This window comes from Beta vulgaris, chromosome 7 (assembly GCF_026745355.1).
Source record: "Beta vulgaris subsp. vulgaris cultivar EL10 chromosome 7, EL10.2, whole genome shotgun sequence".
In the NCBI taxonomy this organism is placed as follows: domain Eukaryota; kingdom Viridiplantae; phylum Streptophyta; class Magnoliopsida; order Caryophyllales; family Amaranthaceae; genus Beta; species Beta vulgaris.
Genome location: NC_079208.1, coordinates 31,270,388 through 31,282,563, shown reverse-complemented (window position 1 = coordinate 31,282,563; position 12,176 = coordinate 31,270,388). Strand labels below are relative to the sequence as shown.

The following is a 12,176-nucleotide window of genomic DNA, read 5'->3' as shown; positions in this document are numbered from 1 at the left end:
CGAATTCTTAGAATGTGTATTGTACTAAGTGGAAGTTCAAGTTTTTGTACACATTTATTTATGCAGGAGATTGTTTTTGTACTGATGAAGTGTGTGCTAGTAATACAAATGGATACTCTAAATGGGGGAGGATTGTTGGAGATTTAGAGTATTAGATGTATTGGTTTCATGTCACGTGGTTTTGAGTCGCAATGGTTATGGTGGCGTGACTCGAATCAACATGAGTATAGAGTTTATTAATGTATTTATTACATTGATGAAGGAGCATTCACTCGGTTTAGAGCGAACGATCAGAATTGGATTTCAAAGAACGCGAAAACTGAAAAAAGTGCGCGAGGAGCGTCAACTCCTGCTTGGAGCGCCAAATCCTGCTTGGAGCGCCCGCTCCTGAGTGGAGTGCCAACTCCTTCTCTGCGCTGTCTTATTTTCGCGTCTCTTCGGTTGATTTATGACGGTTATTTGTCATATAATACCTGATGTTCTTGTGTTTCAAAGTACTCTAATTCATTATGCTATACATGCATGTTTATGAAAGCAACAAGAGAAAACTCTATCTATTGAAATGCACATGTTCATTGTTCATCACATCAAATTCTTTCACACACTTATTCTCATTTAACGATTATCATAATGAACGTGATCATCGTTGTTTCTTCTTTGTATCTCGAGAGTGAATTCCGTGTAACCAGTGCTCAAAGTAAGGGTCGGAATATTGCTTTTGGGAAAGCGTATCGCGCCTAGAAGATTGTTCATTGTTGTTTCTAATAGTCAAATTTGTGATCCTTGTAACATCTTTGTAGCATTTCTAACAAAATTTAAGGAAAACTAACTAATTACTCGTACACTCATGATCTTGTAATTAGGATCTTGATTCTATTAAGTCACTCCTTACCTAATCAATCATTCCCTCATCTTAACTCACTCCTAAGTTAATCTTAACGATTTTGAAGCTATATAACTCATAAAAATAAATGTATAACTCATTGAATTTGTACTGTAATAAACTAAAATATTACATATATACAATATACTAAACCTAATTAGACTATATCTAAGACAACTAACAAACTCAGTCCTATCCTTATATACTCTAATTAAACAGTTCTCTATCTTTTAACATGATAGAACATACATAGCTTGGACGACAAGTATTCATCTCACACACTTTTTATTAACTACTAACATAATACTTAATGCTTAAACCAAGTAAAATATCCATACGACCAAACTTTTACCACTAAGTCAAGCTTTACTTGGTATTTTGCGGATTCTACATAAGTAAACATATAGTCATGTAGGATGTTATTAGATTAGCCTCAATATCTATTTCCAAAATATTAAAATATCAAAATATCAAATTTATATAATTTTTACTTATAGGGAATTAGAGATATTGACAATTAAAATTACGCATTAGCAAGCATGCTCAGAGTAACGTTTCAAGTAATATAGTACACATGAAGTATTTACTAGAACCCTTAATCATAATTCATGTATATTATAAAAGAAAGGCGTACCTCCACCAAGCTGGTTACTAAAATACTCGTAAAATTATATCCGAAAGTTCAGACTAAAATGGCTCCAAGTCCTATTGGCTGCAATAAAAGGAGTAAAATTGGCGAGTTGAGCGATCTGGGCTGGAAAAAAATCAGCTCGCGACCTGCCTACCATTTTTCACGAGCCGAGTGAGCTGTTTGGTGGGCTTTCGAGGGTTGATCTTGGTCCAGCCCACAAGAAGGCCATATCTAGATGGGTTGGGATGGCCCACCTTGATGGCCATTTCTAAAATAGTTAATATGATGCATCGCTGCTCTAAATTAGTACTACTAGTGCATTGAGAATTTATGGTTAAAACATATCACGAACTTAATATTTTAGGGGCTAAAGTAGACAAAGAAAACATGTAAAGGAGGTAATTCTTTTTGTTGTATCGATAGCCATGATAGACAACATTATCGATGAAAGTTGATCCTTGGTTTTTAATACTCCTGAGATATTAACTAACAACTCTGATTGACATGTTTTTGTATTATTTTTGACGAGATTGTTTTGTTGATGTTTCTATTAAGATCTAAAAAAACAACTTTAGCAAATTACAACTTTTTCACAATATAACGAATAATTTTAAGCACATCCAAACACAACTTCAAATGATTGAAAAATATTAATTTAATTTTCCTAATCGGAGAATATCTTAATAGGTATCTATTTTTAATTTCAAGAAAAAAATAATAGGCATCTATTATATCTACCCAATTTAATTTTGGGGGGTAAACGTTTTATGAGAGAAAGTAGACAACGCCCTCACAAATCACGAGTTTAACAATTAGGAAAAGGATAGAGAAGAAGAGAAAAGAAAAGAAAAGAAAAGAAAAGAACAGAAAAAGAAATATAGAGAAGAGTTCCTGACCTTTACACAATTTGCGCTAACCCTCGATTACAATTTTCATCCATTTCCAGTTTTCTATGTAAAAATCGGCTAATCAACACAGTCAATTTCGTATTTCCAGAATCAACTCTAAGGAGCAGATAACAAATTGGGCCAAAACGAATTGAAGATCTTTTTTCGACGATTTCCATCAAATTGAAGGTATCTTTATGACTAATTTTACCATGATGAGTAAGATTCACATTTTGTAGCTTAACATACACTTCATATTTAAAGTAAGAATTCAGAATTTATTATTATTATTATCATCAATTTTATTTACTGGTAAGCTCAAAATAATCAGATTTTGGTGGTTCATTTGAACCCACTGAATGCGCAGGCACTTCACCTCACCGGCAGTTCCACTCGTGTTGCGCCACGAGCCACGAGTCACGTCTGTCTGCATTACGACCGTTGTCCATTGCCTTATAGCATTGTAGGGACGGAGAGCAATACATTCCTAACTGATATAACTTATAACAAGGGATTTTGGGAAGAAACTTGGCTTAAATAGGAATTTTTTAAATGTGTATAAGAGATATAGTGTGTTTTAATGAGTAATAAGCTATAGCAGTTTGAATATTTGAGTTTCACTTGCAAGGACCATGGATGGTTGCACTATGTGATTACAATTGTTGGACATAAGATTATTTGTCTAACAATCACTACCGTAATAGGATTCTGGTGTTTAGGGGCTGATTTTGTGGCGAGGGAGAAGGTTGTCGTTTGTTATGGTATATAATGCTTTGTTCTTCTCTGAGGACCCGATTACAGTCCTGGCTTCGTGATTACGATAAGCTCCAATCCGTTGCCATCATCCTCCTATACGTCCAAGTAAGTTTTTATTGTTCCCTGATGCGTTACATGATTTTTATGCCTGTATTTCTCTTTTATATTGCTTATGTTGATCTTCATTGCAATTACTCTGATTTTGAAATTACTTGAAATTTTGCAGATTGGATGCACATTGCTTGGATCTTTAGGACCACTGTATAATGGGGTGCTGCTTATCAACTTGGCGATAGCGTTGTTTGCCCTTGTAGCTATTGAGAGTGGCAGTCAAAGCCTTGGCCGAACTTATGCCTTTTTGCTTGTCTCTGCAATCCTGTTGGACATCATCTGGTTTGTTCTGTTCTCCAATGAGATATGGTGAGAATGTGTAATTTCTCTTTTTGATCTTTTAATAGTAGTTAAATTGATTGACTAACTGTATAGATTGACTGTTCGTAATGATCGATGAATATACCTGAGGTTCATAGCTTGATTTCACTCCAATTTTCTTATTTTGGTAACTTTTGATGGTTTCATGCCATTTCTTTTGGTAACTTATGATTGAATAACTATTAAGATTGGCCAGGCCTCTTTGCTCCTGCTCCTATATGGCCTTATCTATTCCTTTTGCCAACTTTTTTTCGCATCAAGTTTAAAATTACCTCCGTGTTGGTAACCGGCACCAAAATGAATGAGAAAGAAATACAATGCATTTTAGGCTCTTTACATGGTAGCAAAGCATGTTTGGCATATTTGGGGCACTCACCACATTCAAGGCTGATTATATCCCATCGAAACCATACTTAGCTATACTTTCCATTTTTGGACGACCTCGCATGCCACTCTCTGCAACAAGTTACTCAACTTTAGGGGGACAGATGCACTTTATATCTTTTTGATCTGTTGCCATTCCATTATTGAAAAAGTATCTATAAGGGGTCAACCATTCCTTGTCACTGCAAATGATGTGCACTCTTCACTGAGAAGAGGCCACTTTTTGACACTTTATAAGCGTTTGGGTTAGTTTACAAAAGAATAACAATCTATGACACCGACAATTTTTCCTTTATTATTATTGTCCACCTGAGGTGGATTATTTTAAGGTTTTGGAATCGGTGAACTTGCAAATTAAGGCTATGCTCTCTTCCTCTTATATGATGAACTTAATTGCTTATTCTTATTAGATAAAGATCTTTAATTCTTTAAGATTAGTGTCGTTCAGCTTTAGAAATTTCTAGACCTTTGCATTATAACCCCTTGTCCTAGAACAAATGCAACGATTTGAGTTTTGCATTGTACACATACTGCTATGTTATGAATTCATAGCACATACTCACTGTCACCATAAATTTTTGGTCAACGCTAGAAGCAGCCGAAGGTTGTTTCTCACACAATTTTTTTAAAGTGTTAAGGTGGAGACAAATTTTGAGAAGTTGTTTCTCGCGAAAAGTGACTTATAAAAGGTCCAATTTGACAAATCTCCCTATTTTTCACAACTTCTCCCTTTGTTTTTTAAAGTTCTACTCGGTTACTATAGTTACACACTTTAAGGCAAATTGGAGAAAAAGTATAAAAAGTGGGTCCCACTTTTTTTTTTTTTTTTTTTTTTTTTTTTTTTTTTTTTTTTTACTATTTCTTAATGAGGAAAGAGAGTGTGTTGATAGAGAGCATGAAAGAGAGACTGTGCGGGCCAAGGATGATTAAATTATTGTATATCTTTTGCCAAATGAGGAATAAAACATAGTGAGTAGAACTTTAAAAAACGGAAGAAATTGAGTAGAACTTCAAAAAGGGAGGGAGTAGATAATGAAAGATTCTAATGGTTAATGTTGTACATTGATAAGTGTAAAATTCAAACTGTCCCATTTGTTGTGGGACAAAAGGAGTTACTAAAATCTCAACAAAATAATTTTTTTGAAGTTGCAAATTTATTTATATTACTCTGCTTTCGTATTTGATCTTTACTAATCGAATGTCTCGGTCATAGTACCAGGATAAGTATATGTGGATCCTATTTTATTTCTAGAATATCAGCTTTTATATGTTTGCTAATGCATATTGAAAGATATTAATGGGCAAATATGAAATTGAAAACTGTGAAAAGCAATTGTGAAGAAATGATGGAACAGAGGGAGTATTAGTTATATGTTTTAACCTTTTGAACATGGATATGTGTTTTCCACTGCTGAACTGATCTCTCTTTTGTTATCTTTATAACCTTTGTCTTTCTCTCGCTCTCCCTTTCATGGAAATGTACTAGCCTGTCTTGGAACTTTTATTTTTTGGACTTGATTTTGGCCTTCTCTATGAGGGATTGCATATGAGTTGTTGGTGGAAGCTTCTTGTTTATTCTTCTGTCTCTTTGTTTAGTCTGAAATATATGGTGGAACTTAATTTTAATCCCAATGATTTAGTGGAACTCCATTATGAATGTTGTCATGAGTTCATGAACGCTTTGAGCTGTGGAGATCTTCAAATTGGAGTCTTAGGCTGGGTTAGTTAGAAGATAGCCGTAACCTGGTCATAGTCTGGCTTTTCCCTGTGTGTGAACTATGAAATAACATCTAAAATTTTCATTCAACTTTCTGTTTTGCTGTATATGTGTGCAGGCACATCTCGTCAGAGCATAATGGACCTTCCTTTATCTTTTCCTTGAAACTCACTCTGTTAATGCAAATATTTGGATTATCAATCAGAATATCGTCTGCATTCTTATGGATTCAGATGTATAGATTGGGGATTTCACATGTAGAAAGTGCAGCTTCTCGAGAAGCAGATTTTGATCTAAGAAACAGTTTTCTAAGTCCTGTTACCCCTGCTGTAGCTAGGCATCAATCCTCAGATTCTGAAGATCAACTAGGTGGATCTATTTATGATCCAGCATACTACTCTTCGCTTTTTGAAGTTAGCCAAGATGACAAATGCTCAAAAAAGGTTGGTGATAATTTCTGCCTATACTGCTTTTTTTGGCAATTAAAATTATATTAATAACCCAAAAGAAAGGGTACAACCACTATAAGGCCAAAGGGGCTAGAAAGCATCAGCATCCTATCTCACACCAACCCCTAGTAACAGAATGCCACCAAAAGCAAAAGAAGGCAAAAACAGCAATCTGAGCAGACATCACTTGCCCTCCACAGGAGCTCAGCTTAACACAGACTACTGATCCCTGCTACAACGCAAACAACTAGGAACAAGCACACCAGTTTACAATAACAACATCCACTAAGATCTTCGTCACGCCTACAAGCAACTTTAAACAGAATTTTGCTTGCAAAGAACCTCAATGTTAACAGTTTGCCAACCATAGAAATCTGATCTCTGTAGATCTAGATCTGGTAAATGTTCGCAGCAAACATCATTTCGTAGAGCTTTGCCTTGTTAGAGTTGCTTCTAAATTTGGCTGCTGCAGATTGCAAATCTGCTGCAAACCCCCCTCCTCTGTACTGTAGCCCCAACTTCTGTAAATAGACAGACCGGATTGTTTAAGCCACATTACATCCAAAGAACAAGTGATCAATAGTTTTCCCTGCTGTATTACATAGCACACAGGTACTATCATTCAGAATCTCTCACACAGCTTACTTTTAGTAGGCAGCCTCCCCTGAAGAGCTAACCAGGTAATAAACAAAGCCATAGGACTAGCTTTGTTATTACAAATTATCCCCTTCCACGGAACTTTGGGATGATCTCCCTGCATAGCAGCATAAAGGTTCTTGATTGAGAACTTAGGAACATCAATAAGGTGCTGGGATGCATCAAACTCATCAATAAGCTGCCTGTTAGTGAGAATTTTCTTCAGTGAGGAACCACCATAGTCTTCACATCCTGGCGCTTGATATAATAGGCATGGATCCATTTGATCCATAGCCTATTTTGCTTTTTTTTTTTTTTCATGAGCCCAAAAATGGTTGGCCACAACTGCCTTATTCCATGTAACTAGATCTTTGATATTCAGACCACCACAAGGCTTTTTGAGGACAATGACTATCCGAATCTATAGGAGCCTTCTTTGACCTTGCATCCTAACATGTCCAAAGGAAAGTCCTACAAATCCTCCGCACTTCTCTCAAGACCTTCTTGGCAAGACAAAAAATTGACACCAATACAATTGGAAGCCATGAAGCACTGAATCGACAAGCTGAAGTCTTGCTGCATATGAAAGCTTTCTCACAGCCCAAGACCTAACTCTAGCCAGTCTTCTCAATCAAAGTTTTGCACTGATTATAATAAAGCTTCCTAGTAGTGAGGGGCTGAAATTGATTAGAGCGTACTCATGAGATAATGGAAGGAAACCAATGTAAGTGGACTTGCTGAAATTGAGAGGCCTTCTGAATAGGCTTGCACATTAACTAACTAGCTAAACTATTAGCAAATCCTAGAGCTTACAGTGTTTTTGTATAGAACTTTCACAAACTACTGAGGTGAAGTAGAGAATGCCGGTGGAACTGATGTAAAGCTGGTGTACTTTGCAATGGTCTACCTGCACAAGTAAACTGACCTCAGGGGGTGCTGTCCAAGGAAACCCTCTTCGACGCCTAAGTCAGTTGTTTGAGCTTAGAGAGAGTTATGAGTTTGTGGATATATGTGTGTGTTTTTGCATATGAGAACGTCAGAATGTCCCTTGCTGGATTGTTTGGTATTTATAGAACACCCATGTAGGTTTGGGAAGTGTGCCCAAACATCATGGGCAAAGGAGTAGGCTTAGCCTATTTGTGAGATCCTCCTTTTGGGCTTTGCACCACGAAGGGGCTGGTACCACATCTTGCCAAATGCAGAGTGGTTAAGTCATGGGCCTGATTTAAGGTCAGCCCTTTAGGCGCATGGTCAGCCTGAGACCCAAATAGTGGGTAACATGATCCCACGTAATACTCCACTACTAAAAATCTAAGAACTGAAACAAAGCACTAATCCCAAATTACTATTATTCAGGAATGTAAGCAGCCACTAAGGCACCAACAAATAACTTCAAATATATTTTTTCACTAACTTTAGAGCACTAATTAACTGTACATTATGGTTATGCTATATACTCTTCATTTGGATGCTTGTTTTAGTATAATTTTTTTTCTTCTTATTAATATAGTCTATGTATTTCATTATTGTGCACGAAAAGAATGGTTATGAGTTATGACTGTAGTAATTTGATGTAGTCCATTATCAGACCTGAAGTGTCACAGTTGCACCCTTGCAGGGACAAAACAATGTGAAGGATGGTGATCCTTCGTCACAGGCTGAAAGTTGTATATTGAAGCTGTCAGTGGGGAGTGCTTTTCAGGCTTTTGTGGTAATTTAATTTTGCCCCTGTTCCTGTTTTGTAGTTTTATATCTAAGGCTGTTTGGTTCTATCTATCATTTGATTCGCTATATTTCCATGATTTCGTCCGTATATTATTTGATTAACAAGCACATAGCGAGTGATGCAAGTCGCTTGTGTTTATGATATTCATAAATCAACCGTTCTTTGTCAAGCCAATCATATTGATATAGTCATATGGCCATTTTCAAAAACCTTGTTGTGGCTCTCTTTATGTGGAGTGTCTCACTTGCTATTAATGTTAGATCTTCTAACCCATTGCATCCGTTCGCTTGAGGTTGCGATGCACATCAGATTTGATTAAATCATGATTTTTGTGGGGAGAAACACTCAGGATATTAGCTGCATCTTTTAACATTGAAGAAGAAAGATTGTTAGACTAGTTTCGGTGACACAGAAGGTCGAGCATGTAATATAATTAAGGACGTTGGATCCAGTTAATTAACATTGATTGACGCTTAGGAACCGGCAATGGGGCTATTATGCATATTGGTGATCTGTGCATCAACCAGGCAATGTTACTATGATTGAAAATAAAATCAATTTTATGGAAGTAGATATATTATTCTGAGGTTATTTTAGCCCCTTCAGCTTGAAGTGTTGCTGTTAATGTAACAGCAACTTTTAATGACAATCTTGCTTAGGTTATGCTAAAGTGCCTTGACATGTATCTCGTGCTGGTCCTAGTCCTTTTGTGTGTTGCATACTACGTTTATTCTTAAAGGTTAGTAGCTTTTTGTCTTTCGGAAAAAAACAGCCAAATTATGGCTAAACTTGAATTTGTATTATGTGAAGAAAGTGTGTACATTTTTCTAATAGATGCATGGAGCAACTCTATTTGTTTCACATAGATGTCTTTTTTGATCAATTTTGTTGTTAGATTATTAGCCATTTGATATTATAAATGCAAATGATTGACAAGATTCCATGCTATACCGTTTTCCTATGAAGATATTGTTGTTACCATTCTAAATATTGTAGGGCCGTATTCTTGCTTCCAAAAAAACTGTATCTACACAATGGGTAAAAACCGTCTTTAGTTAGACATTAGTACTTTGTAAAATCTAACTCAACAACACAAAGGTTTCTTAAAATTGTTTATGTGAATTACGGTGTGGGTAGTGCCGTATTGGTTTAGCACTCTCCCACTGCTACATTTGTATTTTTGAATTTGAAGAGGACATTTTGTCATGGAAAACCTGTTGGGGGGGGGGGGAGGGATTAATATATGATGTAAATGTTAATGTTGTCTATGCTTAGTTCATAAGGGCACTGAAGGGACACTTATCATAAAGTACATTAATAGCACTTCGCACTGGCATGTGATCAACTGAGTCATTATTTAATGTTTAATCTATTAAGATAATTAATTTTCAGATTTAATTACTCGAATTTAATTAGTTTTGGGTAAGTTATCTTGGTTGGCAAACAGTTTTGCCAACTGCTAGACTTATTAACAGAACCCAGGGCCTGCAAGGCTTCTATCCTTTTTCTATCTTCTTCCTAATTACGCTTCCATGTTAAATTCTTCAAGAATGCTGCTTGAAAATTCTGTTCTTCTAGAGGCCAGTCATGGGAGTGATTAGCGATTAATCTCATCAGCATTAGGTAGCAGAAGCTAGTAACGTTCTGCTGTACACCAACAGGAGACTGAATTTTTCTTGGTCCCTTATATGTGGCGAGGGATTAATCTTAGCTGAATTTCCAAGTCTTGAAGCTGTTGGTGATTGACATGCTACTTTATAGTGTAGTTTGAATCAGTCACTATATGATTTTATATTTTCTTAGATCCTTCTTATACATGTGCAGGACGAGAATGCCGACACTCGTCATCTGAACAGCTAGTAAGAACATAATCATCTTTGTGAAGATACTTTTCAGAGTTTGATGAGCACTTCTTGCGTTATTACAGAGATTGAGGGTCGTCGACACTGAGCACTGTACACAGAATTTTGTAGAAAGGGCGTTGTCAACATTGAGCATTGTCCATAAATTGAACAGGATGAGTAGTTCAGTATTGTTATAAAACAGGATACATACTAAAAAGAAAAGGGATGTTTTAGCTTATATTTAAGCCTTGTGAGAAGAGCTTTCCCATAATCTGGTTAGATATATGTCGTTGAGCATTTATTTCTTCTTATTAATGGATAACATGGTATACATCATCAAGGTACGATAGTTCTGGTTTCATGAGCTATGCCTACTTAAGAGTTTTTTTTTTCACCTTATTTTTTCGAACTTGGAATTTTTTAAGGGTGCAAATGTGCAATTATTGGGGGTTTGGAACTGAAGTATTGTCTTGAAACTTTGTGAAGACTCTACAGTCTTGTGCGGTAAGGAGTACGGAAACTTGAGAGAGTTTGGAAGTTGGTCTCAAATTCTCAAACTACATTCAAGACTATGAGGTTAAAAGAACGTCACATGGGAAATAAATCTTTTTCCTCTAACCCAACAAAAGCTACTAAGGGAGCGTTTGGTTCACATGATTCTGGTATCAGGTATGGGTTTAGAATGAGCAAAACCCATATCTAGTGTTTGTTTTATTATTTGATAGATTTAAAACCCATACCTCAAACCCATAAGGTATGGGGTTTAGAAACCCAAGGGGGGAGGTGGGTTTGGCTCATACCAATACTTCTAGGTATTAAACAGAAGAAAAATTTTCATTCCCAAATAAAAACCAAACGCATGGTATTAGATATCAAGTTCCAAACCTATACCACCTTAATTTCATTCCTCATTCCAAACCAATACCACTATGTGAACCAAACGACCCCTAAGTATCTATGGAGCATGAATAATAATTTAAATTTCGATTTTTTCACCAAGTACTCTCGAGTTTTCAAAAAATTCACCTGGTACCCCCCATGTTTTCAAAATTCACAGGGTACCCCTCAGTTTTATAAAAGTACATCTAGATACCCTTAGTGACTAACGACAGCTAACGCCATTAGTTTTAACCCTAATTAAACCCTAATTAGTCCTAATTTACCCATCTTAACCCTATACTAACCCTAACCCTAAATCCTAACCCGAATCCCTAACCCTTCCACCACCCTCCCACCACCCCGGCCCCTCCCCCAGCCCAGCAGCACCCCCTTCCCCCAGTTGCAACCGCCCTCCCCTTCGCAGCCCCCACCCTTCGCATCCCCCCACCCTTCGCAACCCCTCCCCCCACCCTTAGTCGATTTTCGCAGCCCTTCCCCCACCTCCGTCGAATTTTGAAGCCCCTCCCCTCACCCCCATCGAGTTTTGCAGCCCCTCCACCACCCCCGTCGAGTTTCGATTTTCTGGGCTCGAAACCTGACGGGGGTGGGGGGGAAGGGCTGCGAAAATCGACTAAGGGTGGGGGGAGGGGTTGCGAAGGGTGGGGGAGGGGCCACGAAATCTCGATGGGGTGGGGGGAGGGGCTGTAAAGGGGTGGGGAGGGGGCTGCGGGGTGGGGTTGTGGTTGCTGTGGGGGTGGGGTGAGGGTGGTGGCGTGGGTGGTGGGAGGATGGGTTAGGGTTTGGGGTTAGGGTTAGAGGTAAGAGTTAGGATTAGAAATTAATTAGGATTAAAAAAGAATATTAGGGTTAATGACTAACGGTGGTTAACACCGTTAGTCACTAAGGGTATCTGGGTGTATTTACATAAAACTAAGGGGTCCCCTGTGAATTT

General features: G+C 37.4%; 1 protein-coding gene across 4 annotated transcripts; it reads left to right on the top strand.

Annotated features, from left to right (window-relative positions):
• The first annotated feature begins 2,277 nt into the window (after nt 1-2,277).
• LOC104898924 (hypothetical protein) lies at nt 2,278-10,706 on the top strand. 4 transcript variants are annotated; one of them, XM_048648102.2, is made up of 7 exons: nt 2,279-2,590; nt 2,769-2,864; nt 3,106-3,262; nt 3,384-3,577; nt 5,809-6,133; nt 8,394-8,486; nt 10,326-10,706. In XM_048648102.2, exons 3-7 carry the CDS (start codon nt 3,170-3,172, stop codon nt 10,359-10,361), a joined length of 741 nt encoding a protein of 246 aa, XP_048504059.1. In that variant the 5' UTR covers nt 2,279-2,590; nt 2,769-2,864; nt 3,106-3,169; the 3' UTR covers nt 10,362-10,706. The 4 variants fall into 4 exon arrangements, 3 of the variants coding, with proteins under 3 accessions (XP_048504059.1, XP_019106368.1, XP_057252199.1); XR_007276239.2 differs by having other exon boundaries at nt 2,278-2,590; nt 2,769-3,262; nt 8,380-8,486; XM_019250823.3 differs by lacking the exon at nt 2,769-2,864.
• Nucleotides 10,707-12,176: the final 1,470 nt, after the last annotated feature.